Source organism: Perognathus longimembris, chromosome 10 (genome assembly GCF_023159225.1).
Source record: "Perognathus longimembris pacificus isolate PPM17 chromosome 10, ASM2315922v1, whole genome shotgun sequence".
Classification (NCBI taxonomy): domain Eukaryota; kingdom Metazoa; phylum Chordata; class Mammalia; order Rodentia; family Heteromyidae; genus Perognathus; species Perognathus longimembris.
Genome location: NC_063170.1, coordinates 42,978,692 through 43,006,178, shown reverse-complemented (window position 1 = coordinate 43,006,178; position 27,487 = coordinate 42,978,692). Strand labels below are relative to the sequence as shown.

The window sequence follows — 27,487 nt, the reverse complement described above, 5'->3', positions numbered from 1 at the left end:
ATCATGCCATCAGTTTGTATGCTCCCATAGTCAGGGGTTTACTGTCCATCTATTTTGTTCAAAAAAGTAACTACATCCATGTTTTATGTTCTATGTATTGTGAAATACAAAGACTTCTTTGTATTGTGAAACTCTCTTCAGGAGTTGCCTGTTGTCTCTGTCTACTGACTGCTCTGTCTACTGTCTGCTGTCCTCCTCCCTGTCTGAGTGGAACAGCACTACCCTCATCACCTACTTCACTTCTCACTATGTTTGGGTGACTGTTTTATAGTCTATTTTCCTACCATAGGTATTCTGCATTTTGTTTTTGATCTCTTTGTACTCTGAAATAGTTAATGAGTTCCTTATAACATCTGCATATTGAAAGTTACAGCTTTCTGATCACTTTCTAATCATTTCTCCTATTGCACGTGGGAATGTGCAGGCCAACACAAACCCAGCTAGCAGGATGTTTCCTTGGCATACACTACCCAGAGATTTTCCACAAGTTCAATGCTGAGATCACGTGGGAGATTTTCTTGCAATTTTGGTAGGTGTTACCCAAATTTTCTCCATGCTTCCCAAGGGCTTATTCTTACCAAATATGTTGTTACACTTATTTTTGACAATCATCCATGTTAAGGCAATATTATTTTTATTGTAAAATTCATTTCTGGCATAACCGCTGTGTGTTTTTAGTGGTCATTGCTACATTCTCCCCTACATTTTTTAATGCTCTTATTTTTATGGAACATAAAATATGTAACATAGGGTACGAACACAAATTATGGTAGAACTTTCAGCAAAATCTCTGCTACTGTTTTTTGGTAACACTGAAAAAAATGAGTAAACGATATTTTTGTGATAACTGAAAAAGAAATACTTTTTCTATTATGATTACAACTCTGAAAAAATGATGTATTTAAACTCATATGAAGATGAGCAACAGTTGTAAAATAAAGATTTTGGCTTGCCTTTATCTTTTGATCTGTACCTCTAACTCTTTGGATTGCCCAAGTTATAGGACTGTCTTTGCTTTCTAGTGATATGTTAGTTTATACTAATGAGATGACTGAGGATGGGGCCCAGTCACCAGAAGGACCAACCACACTACTGGAAGATTGGGTATCTGTGCTAAGTAATAACAGCTTGACCTCCACAGAGTGGAATATGCTGGAGATGGAGTTCTTTCAAAAACTCAGTTCCAATTAGAACTCTGGGTAATAAGACTTGCATGTGTTTCCTGGTTGGAAAGGTGAAGGCACGACCATCTAGATTCTGGTAGGGTGAGAAGATGGAAGCTTTCACTCCATCTTCAGGCTCCTGTCTCCTCCTCCTCCTCCTCCTCCTCCTCCTCCTCCTCCTCCTCCTCCTCCTCCTCCTCCTCCTCCTCCTCCTCCCTCCTCCCCCTCCTCCCCCTCCTCCCTCTTCCCCCTCCTCCCCCTCTTCCCTCCTCCCTCCTCCTCCTCCCCCTTCTCCCTCCTCCTCCTCCCCTTCCTCCCTCCTCCTCCCCTTCCTCCCTCCTCCTCCCCTTCCTCCCTCCTCCTCCCTCCTCCCTCCTCCTCCCTCCTCCTCTTCTTCTTCCTCCTCCTCCTCCTCCTCCTCCTCCCTCCTCCTCCTCCTCCCTCCTCCTCCTCCTCCTCCTCCTCCTCCTCCTCCTCCTCTACCTCCTCCTCCTCCTCCTCCTCCTCCTCCTCCTCCTCCTCCTCCTCCTCCTCCTCCTCCGTCTGCCAGTCATTCTAGCACATTCTCAAACCTGTGTTGATCATGAGGGCCCATGTATTTGCATCTAGTTTGTCAACTGCAGGGGATTTTGTGATCCCCTAAGTTGTGATTATCATCATAAGGCAGCATGTCATGTGCTAGAAAATGCTATTCATCTGAGGAATGGTCATTCACTCTGGGGAGTTAGTGCTAAATTTCATCTCAGTGTTGCAATAGACATTTTGAAAAACTCTTTTTCATTACTCACTAAAACTTATTCTATACATAATCTATCACAAATCAAATTCCAGATAATTCCAAATATCTCAGAGAATGACTTCAATATTCAACATAGAAACAATCAGAAATATATACGTACACACACAGATATATATATAGTGTATTGATGAAGAGTCATAGGGAAAAATGCCTTCAGAAGCAAGCACATTAGGATAGAAATACTGTTTATGAACATCAAATACATGTGGAGTGTCTATGAGTGCAACCTTTAGATGGTTAGTTGTTAGTGGCCATTACTATATAGAAATATCAGCTGGAAAACACAACCTTTATACTTGGAGATTTCTAAACTTCTGGCATTTAAGTTCTTACTCTTTGATTTAAAAACTAAGAACTAAGTTGGTAATAGATCAGAGAGAGAGAGGCAGTCGCCAAGAGGAAGAAATAGAAACTTGGGGTTAAATTCTTTCTGCCCCACAATGCAACAGGCCTCCTGGAATGGAGACTCCTGAGCTGTCATGGTGCCCTGGAGACCTGCCCCTCACAAGCTCATTTGTGAATCCATTTAGCAGAAATCTCAGAGGGATGACAGCAGAATCCTAGGCCTTCGATAGAAACACCAAAGTCCTTAACTCTGAAATGAAGAAAAACATATTCATTTGGTTTTAAATAAGCCATAGGCTGGGTTGAAAATTGAATTTCAGTCTAGAGTCTGGTTGAGCTAAGCAATAGGTAGTGTATCATTCTGTTCTTCTGTTTGTTTGCATGGGGGAGCTGGAGAAAGGACTTTTTTTTTCAAATTTTTATTATCAAACTGATATACAGAAAGTTTCATACGTTAGGCATTGGATACATTTATTGTACTGTTTGTTACCCTGTCCCTCATACCCCCCTCCCTCCTCCCCCTTTCCCTTTCCCCCCGTGAGGTGTTCAGTTCACTTTCACCAAACAGTTTTGCAAGTATTGCTTTTGTAGTTGTTTGTCTTTTTTTACCCTATGTCTCTCAATTTTGGTATTCCCTTTCAATTTCCTACTTCTAATACCAGTATACATGGACTCTATGGTCTCCCTTATTGAGAATAATTAGTACAGATTTAGGCAAATCATAGCAGAGCATCACAGGAGCCCAATAGCTATACCCTTATGAACACATAAGATGATGCTAAGTGAAATGAACTCCATGTTATGGAAATGATTGTTATATCACAGTTGTAACTACTTTCAACGTCCCATCTGTATCTGTAGCTTCTATTATTGATGATGTTCTTGTATCACCTTCCAGTGGTTGTACCTACACTATCTCTGTAATCTTATCTCAGTATTTTGGAAACCGTGTATACTGGAGAAAGGACTTTGAACGTCTACTCTTTAATATATCCCAATTTAGAAATTATACAAGTATGTCATACCATATCAGGTGGGCTTTACCATTTCCTTAGTTATAATTCAATAGTGCCAAGCTTAAGTGGGACTCAGTCTGAAGATTTCATGCATCTGATTCTGTGTACTAATTTTAGTTTAGTGTCTTTACCTGGGAAGTTATCAGCAGGACAAGAGCTACTACCTGGAAACCATTACACCATTTTTCATATTTGTAAAATATGAAAATATTTCTACTTCTCAGATTCCCCACTTTCTGAATACAATGCTTGGTACAAAAATACAAAAGAGTAAAAGCTTTAGCTATGTTATGGAAATCATAGATTAAAAGGATTATCATGGTAAATAAATATGTTAGTGAAATGGTTACTATTGTTTCTACATCTCCAGACCACAGTGTAGATGTAGTTTTAATTGCATGGCATTTAATTATCATTTAATTAAATAAATAACAGCCAAATGGATTAGACTTTGTTCTTTCATAATTGCTCACTGTAAATGGTCATATATGTTATACACATATGTGTTTTCACTTACATACATTAGATTGTGTGCATTTTCACTGATAAATGTGTTAAACTGTGTCAATTACTTTTAGCAGCATGCTTATAGTTTGTGAAATCCATCTTCAAAATATAATCCATTTAAGTCTTTTATTTTTCTTAAGTATGCTGGGAAATAAAAATGTCTCTAAAGAAGGCAAACCACTTTGCATTTTGAAATAGGATTTTACAGCCAGAGTGATCAGAGCCTCATTCAATTTCAAGAAAAGAATTTAATCTAGGGCACTGGTCATATTTCCATGAAGTGTCCAGTTCCAGAATACGTCTGGCACAGATAGTGTGGAGATCTCTGCTTCCCCAGGGTTATTGAAAGACCTAATTAGCATCTTGCTTACCAAAACCTCAACACCAGCTATCTTTAGAGAGCATCTCTAGCAAAAAATAGGCAGCATATTTCTATTTCAAGATATTGTTATGATAGGACCGATATATACATTAATGTCTTGTAGGTATAATTTGTCTGAAAGGAATGTGTACATACAAACAACAGTATGAGACAAGACAAATCATTTGTGACTTTTTTTTTCACTTGTTAACTACCCAGATCCAGGGTTTGAACTCATTACCTCACATTTTGCTTTACTGGCTTACACTATGCCACTTGAGCTATAATTTCAGTCTGACATTTTTCTTGTTAATTGGAGATAGAGTCTCATGCACTTTTCTACTGTGGCTGGCTTTGAACGACGTTCCTTCAGATCTTTGCCTCCTGAGTAGCTAGGATTATAGGGGTGAGCCACCAATACATGAGTATCTCTTTTAGCTTAAAATTTCATTTCAGCTGGTGGCTGGAGGTACACTTAGTTGTCTCTGTGTTTATTGTTGAAGGTTGTAATAATATTTAAATGGTGATACAAAAATGACCTAGAGAAGTCAAATGAGAGCTATTGAAACAGCTGAGGTTTATACTTAGAACACTGGCTGTCTTAGTGTTTGTGCATTGCTCATTTAAGTTCTGTGAAAATTAGGCTAAGGGTGGAGCTTAAGAAAAGTGTGGAAAATTGACTGAGATAGGAAAATTGGGAGCACAGACAGACATTAATCCTACGTCAAACCCTTTGGTCTTTCTACTATTGTCCTATAGTAGGCACTGGCTTAGGAAAAGAGATACTGTGGTTTGGAATTTAGTTTTATTGATGAGATCAAGATACTGAGTTGAATTAAAGAAGGAACTTAGATTGCAAAGATCACAGTGATTTTTGCAAATAATTAAATTGTTGGGGAGCCAAACATGATTCTAAGAACACAAAATTATAGGTGATTTTGTTTTTGCAGGATCCGCAACATATAAAACATGGTAGTCATGTTTCATATAGTAAGAAAGCCTACTGGATTCGTAATTCAGACTGAACAGTATCTACTAAATTCTGTGAATTGTCACATTTAAATCACAGTAAAACTTTAAGACAAAAACATAGATAATCATAAGGAGCATATAGAATTTTTTCTGTCAGTCTTACAAGTAAAGATCACAATCTGAGCATAGGACAAGGCTAGTTGAGAGGAATTGAGTTTTATTAGAGATAGGTTGTGACATGTTTGGTTGTTGCTTATTTCTTTTAAGATAGGGTAAAGAGAAGCAATTGCTACTTTGTTCAAACTCTGAGTCCCCCTAAAGTAGTCCATAGGATATCAGTATATACTAAGTATTCAACAAGTGACTATTAAATGACTTCATTAACAGATCCATATGGCACAGGAATCATATCCTGTAATGTTTTTTTCAGTACTGAGGATTGGATCAGAGCCTTGCACATACTGGACTAGTGCTGACCTATTAAGCCAAGCCCCTGGTCCCTTAGTTTTTATTTGTTTTGGAGACACAGACTTGCTGAGTTTGCCTGATGGGCTCCAACCACACAATCCTCCATAAGGAAGACCTCACTTCCCCAGTAGGTGGGATTAGATGCATGCACCCGCACACCTGGCTTTTTAAAACATAATATAAGGTTAAAGTTGAATAATGGTATATCATTTACTTTCATAGTTGCCTAACTGACCAAATCTATTTTTAACTTCATTTAGGGATAATGGTACAGGCATACTTGTGTGTGAGACTTCTGTCATTAGCAAGAACTTGAGTTTTAATACCTTTAATTATACCTAAGGATTATCAAGCTGGTACAATTGTTGATCCCAAATGAGAAAAGCACTTAGTTTGCAGATTTAATGGGAACATTTATCACTCCCAAGCTTCAGGCTTATTATCTGTTTTCTGAGGCAGTTGAAATGTCTTTTCTTAGCATAGAAATGTTCTTTATAATGGGAGCAGTAGATCGAAGCTGCACAGATTGACTCTTTAATGAAACAGGCAACTTTCCAATGGAACTGACAAGTTTTATTTCTATTTGTTGTATTTATTTCCCTCATTACAGATGGACCCGATTCAGAAAGCTGTAATAAATCATACGTTTGGAGTTCCTCTTCCTCATCGAAGAAAGCAAATCATATCATGCAACATTTGCCAGTTGAGATTTAATTCTGATGTAAGTTCATTGTTTTGTATTTACAAAAACAAAAAAGGGCATTGTTCTAATCTTGCAAGAGAAAAGATTTGTTTAGTATTTTTCCCTCCAGTAACTGAGCATGTCAAAATCCAAAGACAGCATTTAAATTGGCATGCATTTTGATTTCAGAGTTCATTACTTTATGTTTGTCTATGTTATACAGAATAAGCACATCCGTGTTCAGTCTTTAATGCATGAAGCTCAATGGTATATATTAGTGTGTTGGGAATGCCTAATGAAGATAATATACTATATCTGTATAAACTAGTCAAATTTAAAACCAAATCAGTTTTAACAGACTGTACCTCCTGAAGTATGACAGACACCAAAGCCATGTTTGGGACATTTGAATTTCAGTCTGCCATGCTAGCTCCGGTTCCCAGGATAGCCACACTTTCTATGGTGGCCCATTTTGCAAACTGCTTCCAGTCCCAGATCTGCCATGCATCCTGAGTTATGCTCATTTGAGATCCCAAAGGTAGTAGCAATCTAGCAGGCAATTCTAAAGCCCTTACCTCATGGAGGCCCATAGAATAAGATACATAGGGAGATGGAGATGGAAGGAGACAGTCATGACCTGATCAGCCCTTCAGCAGATTAGTGATATCTTAGTTACACTGGTTATGATGAGCTGATGGACTTGGATCTGTCACAATGCTTCCAATTTGGACCTGTGTCCAATGTGAAAAATCTTTGTGATGTCCCATTCCCAGAGGTCCAGAAGAATGGGAATGTTACTTTACAAGCACTAGAGATTGTTCAGACTGTGGGAAAATGAAGGACCCTTGCTAGCAAAATGGACATGTCGAGGGTGTCATTAATCTTGTCCTATATACATTGGCACCATGGAGACAACAAAAGAGATGTTGATTATGGAGAATATTAAGCCATTCAGTAGGTCCTCTTCACTTTCACGTAGGTCTTTTGGCTGGTCTGCTAACAAGGATAGGATGAGAGATAATTAAGTACAGAAAATAAATGTGGCATAAAGAAAGTGGCTGGTAGCTTCTGGGAGAACATTTTCTTTTGTGAGAGAATCACTGCTGTCTTCAGATCTTCACCCACTAAAGCAATCAAACATTCCTTCTGCTGGCATGAAAACTAAAACTTGGCTGCATAACACCTGTTTTAGTATATTTGCTACAACTAAACATCGTAAGCTGTGTGACTTATGAAAAATAAATTCATTTCTCACACTTCTGGAGAGTAGAAAGTCTAAAATTAAAGCACTGTCAGTTTTGCTGCCTGGGTGATGGACAATACATTTTATTGTTTTGCATGGTGGGAGGGGTTGAGAAGCTCCTTTAGGGCTGTTATTTAAGGAGATCAGACTGATTCATTAGAACACTGGCTTCAAGACCTAATGAGTTCTCAGAGGACTCACCTCCTAATCCATCTACCTTAGGTGTTAGGATTTCAGTACTTGAGTATGTCTACATACTAACATTCAGAAAACAGCCTCATTTGAAAAATATTATCTACTAAAAAAAATGTAAAGTCAAATGCTCATACTTGGGGAGACAGTTTTAGTCTTTCTATTAAAAAAAATACTGAGCCAATTGATTTGATTTGTATTTTGGATTTACCATAGTTGTCTAATTTATTATTAACAATAAGTATTTCACAAGGTGTTTGCTACAATCTAATCTCTTCCAGCTGTTGTAAAAAAGAATATTCTTCCCAACCTAGAAATGAGAATTCTAAAGTTAATAATCATATCTTGATGACTTCAAACAATGTGAAGGCAGGCACTAGTGGCTAACGCCTATAATTCTAGTTATTTAGAAGACTGAGATCAAAGAATCAAGGTTTGAAGCAGTCTAAAAATGAAAGCTCATGAGACTCTCCTCTCCAATTGACCACCAAAAAGCTAATATGGTAGAACACTAGCTTTGATTAAAAGCTTAGGGAAAATGTCCCTATTCAGAGTTCAAGCCCCAAGACCACACACACACACACACACACACACACGCGCGCGCGCGCGCGCGTGCGCAAGATAGACAGACAGACAGACAGACAGAGTATAGATAGATTCTGCCAATTTTATAGTTTGATTTTCCTCAGGAGGAAAGAAAATCATAAATGAGGACTGAGGAGAACTTTCGATTGTTGGAATCTATATCACATTGAGTGCAAGCATCCTGCCTTCTATATCCTGGTTAAGTTTATTGACTATTTCCAGTGATGGCCCATTCATCACATCCAGACATTAAGTAATACATGTCCTTGCATATATCATTATTAGTATCAGCCTAAATAGTGAAATACTAATATAACAATTACTGAGACATTAAAATTCAACATTGGAAATTTTCTATCATGATATCCTTATCATATTGTTAAGAGGAACCAATGTGCTGAAAATAATATATTTGTTTACTTTTTGAACAAAACTGTTCTGCTAAATTTAGAAAATATTTTGAAACTAAATACGAATTCAGTTTATCCACTGATATTACGTATATATAAACATCTATATAAAGTAAATCAAAATATACATATATGTATATATAGTATATATGCATGTATATATATTTATATATGAATATACTATATATATGTATATATATACACACATATACTATTTTGATCCTCAGAAAAAAATCTAATCTTCTAAAACTATCTTTTGACTCTTTCCAGATAAGTCTGTTTTTTGGTCTTGTTTCCTTTTTGAAGCCTAGGTTCATTCTAGACAAACACACTCTAATTTTGTTGGGTACTGGTTGAATCTTCTAGCACAGAAGGAAGCACTTCTACCTTATGAACCTCTTTAAATTTCAAACATTCTTCTCCTTCCAAAGAAAAAAATAGCTTGTCTCCCTTTCATTGCTGGATCATGAAAATTCAATGCCTTTTCCTTTTAAACTTTTATTTTTTTTATTTTATTTATTTTATTTATTTATTTTTTTGGCCAGTCCTGGGCCTTGGACTCAGGGCCTGAGCACTGCCCCTGGCTTCTTCCCGCTCAAGGATAGCACTCTGCCACTTGAGCCACAGCGCGGCTTCTGGCCGTTTTCTGTATATGTGGTGCTGGGGAATCGAACCTAGGGCCTCGTGTATCCGAGGCAGGCACTCTTGCCACTAGGCTATATCCCCAGCCCCTAAACTTTTATTTTTTAATGCCTTAGATTGTAAACTGTATGGGTTGATGTGTCCTATATCATACAGTTTCCATTTGGGGCCCTGAATATAGTTTAATTTTAGTGCCATAAATTATTATTTTATGTATATAAATCAAATTTTCGGCTTCTCTTGGCATAGATTTTTTCCTAAGGAAAACATATATATAAAACACACATTGTGTTGTGCAAAAAACATCCAACTAAAGAATCTAAGGTTGTAATTTGTCCAATTATATATCAGCAGTCTCAAATAAGTAAGTATATATTGCTACGTGACCTGGTCAAATTAGTATGTTTTTGAAAGATAACTTAAAATGGGCCAACCTGAACGTAAGATTATTACATGAAGTAGAAGATACATTTTTCAATATTTATGTATAGAAAACAAAATATGATCTCATGCTCCAAAGGAAAGAATATAAATCCCAATGTTAATTTTATGATATGCTCAGGTAAAGGGGACATCTTATTACCCAGAAGCTGAAGTGCAGAGGGTAGGTGATTTGTAGACCCTGTGGCCAGTAGCTGCTGGACATGTACATTCTCCACTGTGGATGGCTCCTCTGGTCAAGGTGGGGTAGCGAATGTTTGGTGTGGATGATGTCTATGCAATTCCTGCTTAGGCAAGGTGCCTTGGAGACAGCCTTAGGTTGTCTCCCCTTAGGAACAACATTCTTAAGGCACCTCATGGATGAAGTCAGAGCTGTTATGAAATTGGCTCATTCCTGAAGACTACCCCCCAAATCCTCATCTTCAGTCACACTCACAACTTAATCATAAGCACACTGAATTCATCAATTCAAGGGACTACACCATTGTATATAAATAATATGGCTTTTTGTTTTTTACTCCAGACTGTAAAACATTACTTATTCCTAAGATCTAAGTAAAGAGAAGAGGGAATTCTCTTGTTAGAAGATTGCATTGCTTGAGAACCTCTGATTCTCTGAATTAGAGACTGTTTACCTGACTACCAATACAATTGATAAATTTTGCAATGGTGTTATACAATAGAAATAATTCAAATCTATTCCTAACATACATACCCAAGTAAGTGATTTGACCTGAGGAAAATGCAAGTAGTAGATCATATTTTTGTTTTTTTTCCTAAATGACCAAATTAGACAGTTACCCATTTTTCTTAATGTATATTAAGAAAATGTATATTTTAATGTATATTTCAAGTAGTCTTATTTGTAGGCTGATGTTTAAAGAAAATAATACTTATATATAATGGTGGTTTTCTTACAATTCAAATAACTACTAGGTTCTCCTTTTGTGTAAAGTCCCTTTACATACATGCTAAACTGTTTTTAAAAAATGAAAAGGAATCCTTGCATCCAATCCCTTCTTATACTTGTAAGTTTTCAAGTTTTTTCTCAAATTATAAATTCCACTTCTCAGATTAGATGCAATTTTCAAAATATTTATTGTCTGCTTTTGATCTGCTGCCTAAACACAAGCCCTTGAGAGTAGGCAGACATGATGAGTCTCATATTCTAAATTCATCCTTGGATTTAACAGTCTAATATACTATCCTGAAAAACCATGCCTGGAAGTTGTGCATCTGATATCAAACCAGGAGACGGCACCCACTGCAACAAGACAGAATGCTGGGAACACCATGCAGCCTTTGAGTGAGACCCAACCACCCATGATTTCAGGGATCTTATAGGAACTGAATAAAACAAGTTACATAGACTGTTGGATTACAAAATGTATAGTGAATGGGACTGAAAAATCTATGTTTATATTATGGAACGAGCAATGTTGTTATGTTCCCCTTTTGAAATGTTACATCACCTTTTAATTTTTAAATTCTCCTAAATAGCTGTACACAGCGGTGTCAATTCAACAGGTCAGTTCGTGTGTATTATGTTACTCCTTCCATCATTCTTCCTATTTTATCCAACCCCATTCATACCCTCCATTTCCTAGTTCCATTGTCACATAAGTACATTGAATAGTCTAGCTTCATGCCTTCACTCTTCCTCTCTGCATCCCATTGCCCATGTTCCCCTTGACCTCACACATCCCCTGATAGCCCCATGTTCCAGATTCCTATTATCCATTTTGTTAAACAGAAAATTAGTGCTCAAAGGGGTTACACTCCATTGGAATCCTCCTTTGCATACGCCATACTTTAGTTAACATGTTCATGTATATATTTGTATGATCCTGTATATGTCTACATATTTTATATAATTCAGTTCCACCTTTGACATATGAAAAACGATACCCCTCCTTATCTCTGAGCCTTACTTTATTTAACATAACAATTTTAAGCAATGTCAAAGTTGGAAAATATGATTGCTTCTTTAGAGAAATGTGTCTAAAGGTATCTACTTTGTTTGAAGTATTAGTATTTAGTATTTTTCTGCTGTCATAATTCATGTGTTCCTTGTAAAACATGCATCGGTAAATTGTCCTGGGTAAACGACATGTATAAAATGCTCTCAGACTCTGTAAAGTCTCTTGTTGGTATTGTTGTGTTCCAAAGGATCTTGTGAAATACAGTACCCAGTTCTAGACTCAATTTTCAGGCAGCACTAGAACATTTCTTTCATAAGAGAGTGTCCACTGTCAGTCTCCAGGACTTTCAGCTGCTTGGAGCTCTGGATTCAACACCATGGGCTTCTAACGAGGGGCTCTTTCTTCTTAAAAAGCAGTTGTTGACAGGGCCATTCAGCTCCAATGAGAGACTAGATACTTTTAAGAGTGTGGTTGGGCTTTGTGGTGCTGTGGAGTCAGCCCTGAGCAGGAGCTGGCTGTGGAGAAAGAGAAGGTTGGAAAACTACAGGAGTCCATAGGCTGTGGCTGTATCTGGGTTGTGTGGCTAGGAGAACTCTGTTGAAGAGCTGAGCCCCTGAGTGTGCATCTGGACACATTCCATGTTTCAAGAAACTTCTACATCTTGAGTGACACCTATGGTTCTGTCATAAAGACTCAGCAAGTAAAATGTGAACAGAAGGAGCAAGCAAGAATTACTGCGTGTAGTTGTAGAGGTTTCAGGCAAAAGAATGAGTCAACCAAGAACATAAAAATCTATAAATGCAATATATATTCTGGGCAGAATTTCAAAAATAAAATCCCAAAGATTGGGATATTTCAGGATTCTCTAAATCAGGCACTGATATTCCAGAATATCATCTGGGATGATAGGAAGGATAAGGGAGAGAAAAGAAAATTCCGAGGGTTTGTATTCCTCAAAATTTATTATTAGCCAAAAGAATAATAAAATTTGTTTTTGGAAACTTCTATTAGATATAGAAAATTGGTTCATGAATGTCTAAAGAGTCTGAAAAGAGAAAGTTTGTTTTAAATATGACTAGTAAATGAACCCACTATCACACCCTCAGTAAAGGGAGCTGACTTTTGTATTGACCACTCTACCAATTTATTTTAGTACATAGAGATATGTAAGGAATCTTTCAGTTCATTTATAGATGAGGAAAACAGAGGACAGAATATTTAGTTGACTTTTCAATGTCACTAGCTGTTGAAAAAGCCAGGAAGACAAGAAACAGGGTCCCTAAGTGCTAGCATAGGGCTTTCATTTTTCATATGGAGTGACAGACCATGCCCTGGGTGTTGAATGTCATGAGAATCACATTGACATCAATGAATAGTTTTCAACTAAGTCAAATGGTCACTAAAGTTCTATGGATATAGAACCTCAGAAATGAATCAAGGATGAATGCCAGTATTAAAGGCAATGGTAGCCACAGTATAAAGGAACATTTTAAATTTGAAAGACACTTAAAGAACATTACTATAATGGAGATATTGTATGCTGGGAGGAAAAAGGTTTGAAAAGACAGTTAAGTTTGTCGAAGTATGAAAGAATAGATCTGGATACAGAAAGAAGAGGCCAGTAGGGAGGCAAGAAATGTGTTTCCAGTTGTGTGAATTAAAAATTGGCCATGTCTCCCCCAGAAAATCAAGCAAAAAGTCATTACTATTAGGGATTCTCTGATAGTTTTAGACATCCTGCAATGAAAGCCAAATAGACAAATGAACTAAACAGTTAAGACTGGAAAATAATTTTCCTATTGCTGTGACAAAAAAATTAAAGGTAGAAAGAATACTCTAAGTTGCTTCACATATATGAAAAATTAATTACACTGATGTTTATTTACAGTTTGAGTTAAAAAATAAATATTTGAGGGTATTATTTTTTGCAGTGTCTAATCTCTCTTCAGGTTAAGATTTATATCTCAAAGTCCTCCTGAGACCTCAACAGGAAAATTTATATTTTGAAATGGAAATCAATAAGTGGAATTTGAGTGTAGCCTACAAACTGGTTTGAACATGAAGGTTCTGAAAGCTTACTTTGTAGCCACCTCACAGTCATTGTAGTTATAAAATCTTAATGTTTACTACAGGATTATATTCGATTTCATAGTATACTAGAAATCTCACCACACTGTTTGTCCAATATAGTGTCTACTTGTCTGTCTGTCAGTCAGTGGGGTTCTTTCTTTTTATCAGTCTGTCTCTGTCTTCGTCTTTATTTCCATCTGCCTGTCAGTCTGTGAGGCTCTCTCTGTCTTTTTATCACTATGTCTCTGTCTTTGTCTTTATTTCCCTCTGTCTCTGTCTCTGTTTCCATCTTCCTCTCCCTCTTTCTCTTTGTCTCCTTCTGTAGTAGTGGGGTTTGAAATCAGGACTTGACACTTCCTAGAAGAGCTTTACCATTTGAGACACTCCCAGCCGCTTGTGTTTTAGTTTCAAACAGAGTCATAGATTACCTGCTTCGGCCTCCTTGCTCTTTGCTTCCACTTTTCCAATTTTGGACCATTCTTCTCCTACCTCCATTTAGGAGTATGTGAGATTACATATTTGTATCATACCCCAATTATTTTTATTTGCCAGTCCTGGGTCTTGGACTCAGGGCCTGAGCACTGTCCCTGGCTTCTTCTTGCTCAAGGCTAGCACTCTGCCACTTGAGCCACAGCGCCACTTCTGGCCATTTTTTTCTGTATATGTGGTGCTGGGGAATTGAACCCAGGACCTCATGTATACGAGGCAAGCACTCTTGCCACTAGGCTATATCCCCAGCGCCCCCACTTATTTTTTTTAAGATAGGATAATTAGAACTTTTTTTCTGGGGCTGGTATTGAACTTCACAATCCTTCCATCTTCATCTATTGATGATAAAGTCTTTATTAGCCATGGAATAAATCCTAGATGTAACCCAGTTGCCCAGAAATTACTTGATGTATGTATCTAACATAAATTTAATCAACTGTTTTCTATCTCTTTTTTTTTACCACTATAAGCATTTTCTCCACATGTTGTTACTAGTCACTAACAAAACTTGTAGAAACCAAAATTGGAAACAGAATTAACAAGTTTTGTTAGTGTCTAGTACACCAAGCTTGTTCATTCTTTTCATTAATTATAGCCATTATTTACTAGTACTCTTGCATATTTTGTTATTTTTTCTTATACTTTAATTCAACATTTTGTAAATCACTCATACAATCATGACTAGAAACTAAGATCACAAAGTGGCTTATTCTGAGCAGACGAGTAAAAGACACTGATTAAAACAGAGTGATTCATAGTCATTCTATTCTTGTGTGATTTTCTTTTTGTGGTGTACAAATGGTATTTGCACTGGTCTCTTTTCTATTAAGTCCTGTTCTATCTATTAATTAACTGGATTAATTGCAATAAAATACATTACCCTTTCCCAGGTATCCATAGGGAAAAAGCTCTGTTTATAGGTTAAACAAATGTGCACCTTTAGTTACCTTATTCACACTAAAAGTTTCTGATGTCAATTAGTTTAGGAGTAGTGGATTTGATTTAATCTTGAGCTGAAGAATAATGAAACCATACCAGAGATATGATAAATTGCATGGTACATCTGGATTTTTATGTAGTATCAGAACTGAAATGATAGATGCAGGTATTTCTTCATATTCTGTAATCTATACACTCTAGGTACTATTTTAAAACACTGTACCTGTACATATTGGCTCAGATTCACCTTCTTCTGAAACCTGCCAAACCTTATTTTAAATGCAAAATTCTACCACTGAGACTTCTTGTCTCAGTGCAAATCTGTATTTTGATATAAATTGAATCTGATAGTGGCAAAGGCTGAAGTTATTCAAGGAAAGTATTTGTTTTGTAGAAGGAACTAGGGAGGACAAATGGAAGCATGTCATGCCACGAATGTTTATTTTCAAGGTCCGTCTGTGATTCACAGTTATACTTTGAGAAGCCAATGAGATCTTTCCATTACACATTGCCTGTTTCCCCTTTATCAGGCATCAGTGAGCTTTTAAATTCCTCAAATAGGAAATCTGTGGAGAATGAGGTCTGGCAGATTGATTCTTACCTGGTGCATCAGTACAACAGGTGCCTGCCCAACTTCTAACTATCTCTGAAACTTCTTTTATAAAGTCGGTTTCAGAAAGTATTCTCTGAACAGGTTTTATCCATTCATCAAGCAGAGCTTATTTTCCCTGCATCAGTGAACTTGTCATGATAATCAACTTTTTTGTCCCAACCATCAATCACTCTTGATTACAGCTGGGTAGAAGTTCTGTTCTGTTGTGCAGCCCATCCTTGCACACATTACACCTGGAGGCTGGTACCCATCATCTCTTCAATGAGAAAGTGTTCCCTTCAAGGCTTTGTCCATGGTTTTAGCATTTACATTTTGGTCTCATCTCATTGGGTTGTCATGGTTGTCTTTGATTCTATCTCCTCTCTCATACAAAATATTCTCCCAAAATAGTTCCCACAGTTTGTTCAATTATTTGAAGTAGATTGTCCTCATTCAACTCTTGCCTTTTTAATTCAAAAGAGTAGCTCATGATCTATTTTACCCTTATTATCATATTAGCTTTTCTAATCGCTAATGCAGATATTGCAGAAATTAAAATCATGGGAATTACAATTCAATGAATATTCAGCGCTTCTGTAAAAACAGTTTAGCATATGTTTTACTAGAATGTTTGCAAGTCTAATTTTGTTGATTTTTTAATGCTTTTCTAAGTTAGGATTTTGTTTTATGTTTTGGCATGGGCATGGGAATATTTATCTTTAATTTCCATCTTATTTTAAGTAACACTAACTAGCTGTCTTGATGGTTTTATAAAGATACTGAGAAGTAAATATTTAAAAGCAATGGCTCAAAATGAGCTCTGTTTTTCACCATGACTATAATATATATGTAATTAACATATTTCTTATTTTTGAAGCCACATTATATTTCTTAAGACAGTGGCATTTGCAGTGCAGTTGTTAGAACAATGATATAACAACATCCTGACTTAATATTTATTGATTTCATGAGGTATTTAAAATACAAAGATGATTAAAATCATTCCATCTGACTTTGTGTATTCCATATTATTTTTCTTTCTCTAGCATTTGCAGTATTTTTAACTACTTCATAAAATCTGAAACAATAATTTAGAGTATCATGAATGACAATGTAACATTTAGAGTGCAAATACAAAAAAAAGCAGCACTTGAAACAACATAATAATGTGAGTTTGAGAAGAAATCATCTGTTTGTATTAGAAAACTTAATTATAGAATGCTAACATTTCTTTTATGGCTTTCCCTCCTTATGACAGTGATATATTTTTATTGCTGAGTAAAATAAATAAGTCAATAAAGGTACAGTTCTTTGTTCTTCTTCAATACTGGCATCTCCATATCATTGGTTCTTTGTGAAACAAGAACTAGAGAAAGTGGCATCAGTTAATGAGAAGAGGGTCTTTATGGAAGTGTATAAGACATTGGACCCTGGATGCTATTTTACAGTTTAGAAAAGCAGAACTAAAAAATTCAGGTAGGCTCATTGCTATCTCTGTGGTGTTCCATGGATCAGAGTTGATTTGATTGGCCAAGCATTGCTTTTTCATTATGAAAGTTTTAAAATTAACTTGAATATTGTATTGTAATCAGTCTTTTCAATTCTTCTTGGCAGTCAGCATCGTACATCTTGTCATGAGATGAAGAACATGTCAAAATTTTTATCCCTTCTCAGCCCAGAGAGGCGTGTCAAATGGTTTATTTACTATAGAAAATTGTCATCTTAGCCTACAGTCTGATTTCATACTGTCACACAAAGTGTGACCTAATAGTGAACATTGGAAAGTCATCCAAACACGAGTGACATTTATCTATTTGTTAAATACTCGATTGGCTGAAAAGATATTACTGCTTATTGTAGACAGTTTCATATGAAATGAAAATCATTTTTTAAATTTAAAAAAAATTAAGAAAGAGTCTCTCTCTTACAACATTTCCCTTCTGGTAATGCTTAGTTCATACTATTATGCTTGTCATCCCATTAGCACATTACATGTTGGTAGAAAATGTGATGCAGGTTTTGGAAAGTAATGCACTTTATAGTGGCATCTTACCACTAAAATTTTGGCCCTAACTTCAAGTTTGTCCTCTAACTTCAAGTTGTCAATATTTACACTGAAAATGCTAAGAATTTATGCTTAACACAAGGTTATTTACTGCAGAAACCTTCATTTCTACTACTTCTGAACAAACTCCTACTTGAGAGGATTAACAGATTTTGACATGGTTGTAGGGGGAGAGAATGATGAATGAGATGACATTGATCAAGATGTATTCTTTTCAAAAAAGAATGAAAATCATATCACTACACTCATTATGTCTTAAGAAGAGATTTCTATCCAAAAATGGTCCCCAACTTTAGGTGGGAAGAATGCTCTTGTTTCCTGGAAATGGGAAGGAATTAGTAATTACTATAGGTTTCTAAGGTATTTCTTCACTTACATATCTGACTGACCTGTTTCCCTAAGTCCATAATCAAATATATTTGTCTGTTCTCTCAGTACTTGCATTTAGTTAGCTAATAAATCTCTTACCTCAGAAATGTTCAAATCTAAAGGCCCTGTCTCTAGTACACGAGGGTATGGGACACAGGTTGAGGAAGGTTGATTTAAAAAAATTAAAAATTATTGAGTCTGATAATATTTAATGCAATATTCCAAGGATCAAATTGGCAAGCTGACCCAAGGGTGATTACCTATTTTTGTAAATAAAGTTTTACTGGAAACTGATGACTTTGGACAGGTCATACAAGTATAAGACAAATACGGACTTTATGTAAAAATTGATGTATGTTGTTCTTTGACTTTCTTGTATAATTATTTAAAATATTGCATTAGATGTCATTTCTCTTGACTATTGGGGGTTTACCTATCCCTTGATATTTTGCAACCAGGTAAATCACTCCACTTGCCACTCTAGTCCTGATTCTGCCCAATACTATACAATGAATATTGTAAGCTCCTCCCACCTCTCTCTGGTGTGCGCTGACTCTTATCTGCCTGGTAATCCTTCCTCTGGCTTTACTCAGGTACCAGGTTCTTCTGATGGTTACTGTGACCACTGTGTTCAACACCCATTATCCCCATCCTCCTTACCTGATGATTTGTCTCCAAGTGCCTAATGAGTTTTTGACATCTTACATAATTTATGTATTTATTATGGCTATAATATAACTCAAAATAGAATGTAAGTCTATCAGGGAAAAAGGTTTGCAGCTTGATCCACTGTTCTATCCAAGTCTGAGAAGAGTGCTTAATGGGTGATAGCTAACAAACGCTTATTGAATAAAAAAATTGATGACAAAATGAATACTATGGTACTTACTAGCCCTATATAACCATGCTTTGTCTCATTCAAACCCTATGGTATTTCAGCCCTTTCCAAGTTTCTGTTCTTCCCTACATAGCCTATAGAATCCCACAGTCCATCACAAGGAAAGAGGACCCTGAGGAGAAATGGGATGAGCTACCTTCACTCCTGTGAGCTTGCTCCATTTTCTGATCACATAACATCCTTACGGATATGTGATTGTTTCACAGTGAATCCAAGCATGTCTTGGTATTAGCACCAAACACATTTTTAGGTAAAGTTCTCTATTCTGACTACTTAATATAAATTCTCATTTGTCAGCTAGTGCAATTCCAAACAGGTTGTTTTTATTTGTTTGTCTGTTTTTCACAAATGAAGAAAATTTTGTAGCTGCAGGACTTCACCATGAAGAATGTGGTTCAGTACCTGGGGGCTGCAACAGACCTAATTCCAATTTCTTGTTGGGATTATAAGAAATCCTGGAATCTTTGTTCCAGTAGAATCTCCTGTCTTTCTCTACCATGAACTCACAGAGCTGAAAAACAGACAGCTGTATATTTTTAAGATGAAATCAGAAAAGTGCAGGGCATAGAAATCAGCATGGTTGGTGATATTTTGGCTTTACTTTGTTCAGAAGAAACCATCTAGAACTGTGAACACATGGGGAGTAGACTGCCTAGAAATGAAGCATGTGTTAGGAAAGCTAGACTAATATTCAAAGTTACTAATTAGAAAATGTTTCCCTTTATTGTAGCCAAAGCTCAGATGAAAAAAGTCCCAGTGGTTCATCGCCTCATTTCTACTCCTATACTCCTATGTCAGCAACTTCTTCTCATTGTCTTTCTAGTAGTTCTCAGAAGAGCAAGACCAGATAGAGATTGTTCTGTTGCTTTAACACCGGAAGTTGTCATGAAATGAGATCTCCATAGATGTTGCTTAAAGCTTGGTAAATGGAGAAATTTCTCAGATTTCATTCACCTCAGAAGAAGAGGCTCAAAGGCATTGAAAGACTCAATGGATTCTTACTGTTTGGGGCACTCTAGAAGTCAGCCGGAAATGAAATGAATTGTTTTGGAATGTTCTCCAAAAGCCTATGTATTAGGGTTTGGTTGCTAGCCTATGACAACCATTGGGAGATGGAAGAACAGCTGAGAAGGAGAGGCCTAAAGGGAGAAAGGCTGGTTCTTCGGGGTATGCTCTTGAAAAAGATAGCTGGACCCTTGAACTTTATTTTCTCTCTAGCTCTTTTTGCTTCCTGGCTGCCACAAAACAAACAGACCCCCTCTGCCATGCACTTCTGCCAGAATCCCCCAGGCTATCTCCAGTCAAAACTTATGGGACCAAGAAAACAATGAGCTGAAAGCCCTAAAACCAAGAACCCAAATCAATCTTTCATCCTTAAATATGTTTTGCACAGTGATATGAAACAAATTAGCACATGAGTAATAAGAGAGGGGGAGAACAACAACAAGACTTTATTTGATGACTCATAGAAAGCCAGTTCTTTGGGCCAGGGATGTGGGAATGTGGCTACTTTCTGTCAACACAAGGAGTTCTACATGAATTGTCCCATTCTTGTTTCCCTGTACTTCAGAAGATTGAGCCTAGAGATAGTGTACTGCGAGGTACTAAGAAAGTAACAGAGACTAAGAAACTTACTGTTCCTGGTTGTCTATGATCTTGATCATCCATGGGTAGAAAGGCACGTTGGGGCAAGTTTAAACACCTGCAGCCTCTTTCCATTGCTCCCTCTAGGGGCAATTGCTCTAAAGAAAATACATAAACACAAATGGCAGCAACATTTGTATTCCTCCATAATTCTCAGGGGCATCAGGAGTGATTCGTGAACTTCTGGCACAAAAGCCATCCATCACCACAACCATTTCCCCATACATTAAGGACTGGATTTGCATTCTAAATGATTTCTTCCAACAGCTGCTCAAAGATAACTTGGCCGTAAGTTAAGAGTTTGCATTTGATCATCTGCCAGGAAAGATCATAAAATTCAGCTTGGCAACAGAATTCAGGAAAAGAGGTCCCGTCAGCCCAGCTGTGCTTATCTGAGTGCGCAGCATGTATAAACTCTACTCTCGTTCCCCGCTTCTGTGGTCAGCTTCTGTGGGACGACCTACTGCAAGCTGAAAATTTAATTTAGTTCTACTGGTGTGTGTGTGTGTGTGTGTGTGTGTGTGTGTGTGTGTGTGTGTGTGTGTGTGCGCGCGCGCGCACGTGACAAATTGCACAACCTTCGTTGGATATTTGGGTGCCAGGATTATATTAATATAGTAGCTATATTAGTGAGTCTTTTGATAAATCAGCCTGTCCCAATCTTGGGATCACTAAGGCTAATGGTTTGTGTGTGTACTTGACCCACAATACAAGTTCAGGAGAAATTTTAGTAAAGTTATTTTCATTTCTATTTGTTCCACCTTTGAGACACAGAAAAACTAAAGATTTAGATAAGGCTAATCCTAGTCAGCATCATTACTCGTACAATTTTGGGCTAATCAATGTCTTTAAACTTCTGTGTATCCCAGGTTTTTAACTTGTGAGATGGTGGAACTACCATAAGAGACATTCTTGAAGATGAATTGAGTATTGTAAGCAAAACAGGAGATTTAAAGTGAATATTAACTAGCAATTTTCTTTACCTCCATATTAGCATGAGAAAGGGGATTTTTTCATACTTATTTTCTTGTCAGATCACAAATGATGTGGCAATGGCAAAGGTTTCTGCATGTACAGCATTTTTTCCCTTTAGTAATGTAATTGAATGTTAATTGGATTCTGCCAGTGAAACCTATTGTCTTGGCCAGTTTGTCCTTTTGGGAGAATTTTAAACATGCCTATTAATTAAATGAATTAAAAATACAGATAGATGATATACATTAATTCTGGAAGCAATTTATGGCTTTTCTTGGTATCTGAAAGGTTATTTGTTTGGGCTTTTCTCTGTTTTCCTTTCTCATTCTCAACCATAAATCTTGAGTAATAAATGCAAGCTTGACCTAACATTAAAAAAAAATAGTGTCCAATGAAGGGCTGTTTGGGTATCAGGAAGATGGCATTTGAAGTCATACAATGGGTACCTGAGGCACAGCCATAGTTATAAATAAATACATATTCCATTGACAGATTCATGAAAGGTTTATGTCAAAAGTATCAGGAGTAGAAGACAAGTGGAATCAAATGTTGCATGCATCCAAAGTTTCTCAAAAGGAATTGGCCCTTAATTTCAAATAAGACAACTTTGCTCAGGCAAAGGGCAGGCATTTCCCAACTGTGAAGGGATGGTGTAGAACTTGTAGCTTTCTAAGTGGGGAAAAGTTTCTGTGTCAGCAGTTCACTGGACAGGCACATGATGAAGTGACTGCCTTGCACATGCTAAATAGTAAGGTGCTTATTTCCTAGACCATGGGAAGATTTAAAGCTGCAACCTGCAGGATGAGGGCCACCTGCTGTTTCACTCACTGGTAGTTTGGTAGTACATCAGTGATTTCAGGGTCCTAGGATGGTTTGTGGCCTCATTTGTCATTGCAGCTTTATGCATAACTCATCAGTTTATGGTGGTGACTATATCTATCTTCACGGAATACAGACCCTGGTTCTGAATCACTAAGCCTTTAACCCTAACATTTCTGAACTTGCATAAGGCACTTGAAAAAACTCCAAATACAGACTCCAGTGATATTTTGGACTGACAAATCATACTTTTTCTAGGCTATTTGTCTTTGTAAATCATTTGATTTGCTATCAGCCAGTGCAGAATTGACTCAATATCTGCTGGAATAATTTTGTAAGAGATGAACAGAAATATATATATATATATATATATATACATACATACATACATATATGCATGTGTGTATATGTTTGAAACTGGGTGCCAGTGGCTTAAACCTGTAAAGCTATCTACTCAGGAGGCTGTGTTCTGAAGATCACAGTTTGAAGCCAGCCAGGGCAGGAAAGTCCATTAGACTATTATCTCTAATAAAGTACTCAGAAATAGCTGAAATTGGTACTGTGGCTCAAGGGGTAGAGCACTAGCCTTGAATTAAAAAAAACAACAACTTGGGGATAGTACACGATCCCTGTTTCAAGCCTCAGGACCAGCAAAAAAAAAGTTGAATTTTGCAGTTGCTGGATAAGTTTTGATTTTTAACATTTATTCAGGAGTTTATATTATACATAACCAATACACAGAAACTTTTACATAAATCTGCTTTGCATTTCTCTTGCATATTTGGTGTAAATTGTTTTCATTTTGAAAAATTTGTTATTAGGCTTTGTGAATCTATATTGAAAGATACAGCCAGTAGGAAGCAAAAAATGTTCTGTTTCAAAGGATAGCTTAAAATCTAGTATTGGAAATCCTTATTCAGTTAAATGTGACAATGAATACATTTCTGCTTTCACAATCTGTGTTATTCATTATTCTGTATTCTCCTGCCTACACCCATCTTTTCATGTATCACTTCTTCCACTATGGATATATTAGAGTGGACATATGAAATATCTGTTGACTTTTGTCCATGATTAATGGTTTATTATGTAATTATCCATCATGAAACAATATAATAAAATATAATAATACAATACTGCATATTCAAAGGTAGGATGGTCCCAGGATTAATCCATAAGCTCATGACCTTACCAAGGGCTCAAAGGCCCCATCTTTCCTCTCTGCCACCCCTAATTTTAAACCACTTTCACTTTCAGTAAATGGTTGAAAGACCATTTACTCACCATGTAATTCTACACTCTCAGGTAAAAGAAAACTATACCTATAAGATAAGGTATATTCCCCCCCTTGGTGTTCACACATTTTGTATTTAAATTAGACTTTACATTTTTATTGGCATCCCAATGATTATACATATTAGTATGATACCATATTATGATTCCTTTCATGTATACTTTGTGCAATGATCAACCCAAAGAAATTAGCATGGTTGTTAATTATGTTAATTATGTTAATTATGTTCATTGTGGTAAGAACATTCAAAGTTCTTTTTCAGGATTTTGAAATACGTTATGTACTACTATGAACTATGTTTCTACTATTTATTTCTATCCATCTATATTTTACCTGCTGATTAAGCTCCATATCCATTGTACTGTCCCTTAACTCTGGTATGTACCAATTAGCCCTTAAATGCTATCAAATTAACTTTCTTCAAGTCCATGTCTCAGTGAGATCATGTGGTATCTATCTTCTTAAATCCTCCAGGTACATGCTGTTTTAAATGAGATTTCATTAATGCTTAAGTACCTCTTTTAATCCATTTATTCCTTCATAGAGATTCAGTTGATTTTTATATTGCTTATTGAGAATATTACTATAATAAACCCAGGAGAGCACACTTATGGCTATTACTGTAGCATTAGAGCCATGACTCCAGTTCCTCCTGTTGGTTGATTAATTGGAGATATAAGACAAGGGTCTCTCAGATTTGTCTAGCCCCCAGGACTTAAACCTGTTAGGTAGATAGGACTATAGGCACGAGACACATCCCATCTAAATTTCTGGATTTTGTCCATTCTGATGGTCATACAGTGGGTAACTTAGTGCTGATTTAATGTGCATTTCCCTGAGGAAGTCCTGTGTGGACTATCTTTACTCATGTGCTTGTTTTCCATCTGTGTTTCTTCTTATAATAACCTATGGCTCAGTTTTCATTAGATTACTTGTTTCTTTTTGTAGAATTATAGGAATTATTTGTATACTTATTTTTTTTCAATAATGGAGTATTAACTCAGGGCTTTGGGCCTGTTATGAGCATACTATACTACTTGAGTCTTTCCTTTACAAGTAGTGTTGTTTACATTCTTCCCAGGACTAGCCTAACACCATGAACCTTCTATATTTTTCTCCTGTGTAGATAATATTATAGGCATGTGCGACTATATCCAGCCCTTCCTTTTATAATTTGGATAGTGGTCTTTTATCAGATGTATACTGTGTACTTTGTCCAAGTGTGTGGTTTGTCATTTGATCTTTGAACAAATGCCATTCATAAAGCAGATTTAAAAAAATTATACTGAAGTCCATCTTGTCAATCCTTTCAGTAGTCATCACTTTAATACTTAAAAAAGTATCACCAATCCTAAGGATATTTAGATTTCCCCCTCTGTTATCTCCTAGGACTTCTTTGTTGTGCATTTATATATGTTGCCTACCTTGAACTTTTTTCAAGTTTGTGATTTTTGAGTCTATATTTTTTTGCATGAGTGTCAAGTTGTTCCAATATTACTTGTGGAAAAGACTAGTAGTCTCACTCTTTTCTTTATGTAGGTCACTTCTGGAGACCTTTCTTGTTTTGTTTCATTTGTTTTGTTGTGTTTCATCAACTCATTCATCTAGTTTTTGATCAACAATAAGCTGGCTTGGACTACAAACCTTCATAGTAAATTTTGAAGTTGACTGATGCTAGTTCCTCAACTTTGTTTTTTCCTTTTATTATTATGTTGGCTGTTTTGAGCCTTTACCTCTCCATATATACTTAAATTCATGTCTTAGAGTTTTAATTGATTTGGCATGGAATGTATGGAACTAGTTGAGAAGAGTTTACATCTCGATAATACTGAGTATTTCTATCCACAGACATGAAACATTTCCATTTATTTAGTTCTTGTTTGATTTATCTCATCAGTGTTTTAGCTTTACTGTGCAGATATTATTTGTACATCCTGCACTTGAATGTTATTTAAACAGCTAATTTTTGGAGGTGTTTAATATGAATGTTTATAACCTTTTAATTTCCAATTCTTCCTGTTCATTGCTGTTTATAGCATAGTAACTGTCTTATATCTAAACATGATGGTCTATAACTAGGTTACAGTTTCTTCTTAGTTTCAGGTGAATTTTCTTTTTTTTGTATTTTTCTATATAAGCAAGCATGTCATCTATGAGAAAAGACAGTTTTATTTCTTTTTAATCACTATACTTTCTGTTTCCTTTTCTTATCTACTACATTAGTTTTTCCAAGGCTTAAAGTAATCAAATGTTGTTGATTTAATATGATTCATACCTATGGGAATATAAATATATTTTGGTTTTCCTAACAGCAGTGAAATGTGGCCAAACGCATTTGCAAATTGGCTTGATGTGTAGTGTGTATGTGTGTATTATGTGTGTGTGTGCATGTTTAAATACTTGCTAATTTATATATCTTATAAAAATACCATAACCTCTACCAAGATTGCTTGATATATCATTGTAAAGACAGTACCCAGGGCAATAATGGCCATACACATTATGCATTCCAAGCTTAATGGTTTTACAGTCCCTGTTCCTTTAATCACTGTGAGGACAGAGCACCAGCCATCAGAATTGATCAGCATCGCATGCTAGATGATCATACCTCTTGTCTTCCATGGGCCTTGAATTCTTTAGGCTTGAGTGCTGAGTCTGGCTATCTTTGTCTTTCTCACCTCTTTGACTTACTCTATTACCACAAAACCTTTCTGCCCATGTGCTGGGTGCTGGTAATTCATACCTCTCTAATCCTAGCCACTCAGGAGGTTGAGAACTGATGGTCGCGGTTCAAAGCCAGCCTGGGCAGGAAAGTCCATGAGACTCTTATCTTTAACAACCTATTCAAAAAATCCAGAAGTGGAGCCTTGGTTCAAAGGTAGACCACTAGCCTTGAGCAATAAGAATCTCAGGGACAGTGCCCAGGTCCAGAGTTCAGAACCAAAAAGAAAAATAAGTCCCAGTGAGACTCTTATCTCTAAATAAACACTCAAAATCAAGAAGTGGAACTATGGCTCAAAGAGGTGTGCTAGCCTGAGCAAAAGAGCTCAAAGACAGCTCTCAGGCCCTGAGTTCATGCCCCACATCTGGAAAACAAAAACAACAGCAACAACAAAAAACTTGCCCATGTGTTGAATGCACAAATAACCAAACTCAAAGATCTAAAAAACAAACAAACAAATAAATCTTCCCTTCAACCCAAAGAACATTGATAGTTTAAGTTTTAGGATATGGGCGAGCAATGATCAGAAACACCTGTAGAAATGTCTGCTTTTGAAGTTTATAAAATTAGCTTAAGTACATAGCTATAAATAGGCTTCAAAAATGGGTCTCTGTAATTGTTTAGTAGAAACCACATTTTGGAATTACATTTACAAACTTCACGCTTGATTTTCCTCCTAGCGTCCAAGCAGCTTGCATCACTGAATCATTCTTGAAGTTCTTTTGTTGTCTTAATACATTGAATTAGCTCATTACAGCTGAATATATAGTGGAAAATAGCCTCTGTTTTCACTGTAATAATATAAAAATTACTTACCAGTAAAAGAATACAGAGCAATTTGCAAAAGCTAATCATATTTATGT

At 36.4% G+C, this 27,487-nt stretch overlaps 1 protein-coding gene across 2 annotated transcripts in view; it reads left to right on the top strand.

Moving 5' to 3' along the window:
- Nucleotides 1-27,487, top strand: part of Znf385d (zinc finger protein 385D) — a 323,542-nt gene that overhangs the window by 196,044 nt on the left and 100,011 nt on the right. For both annotated transcript variants that reach the window (XM_048355949.1, XM_048355950.1), the window contains exon 3: nucleotides 6,242-6,352. In XM_048355949.1, the coding sequence (XP_048211906.1) occupies nucleotides 6,242-6,352 (111 nt within the window). The remainder of the gene's footprint in view (nucleotides 1-6,241; nucleotides 6,353-27,487) is intronic.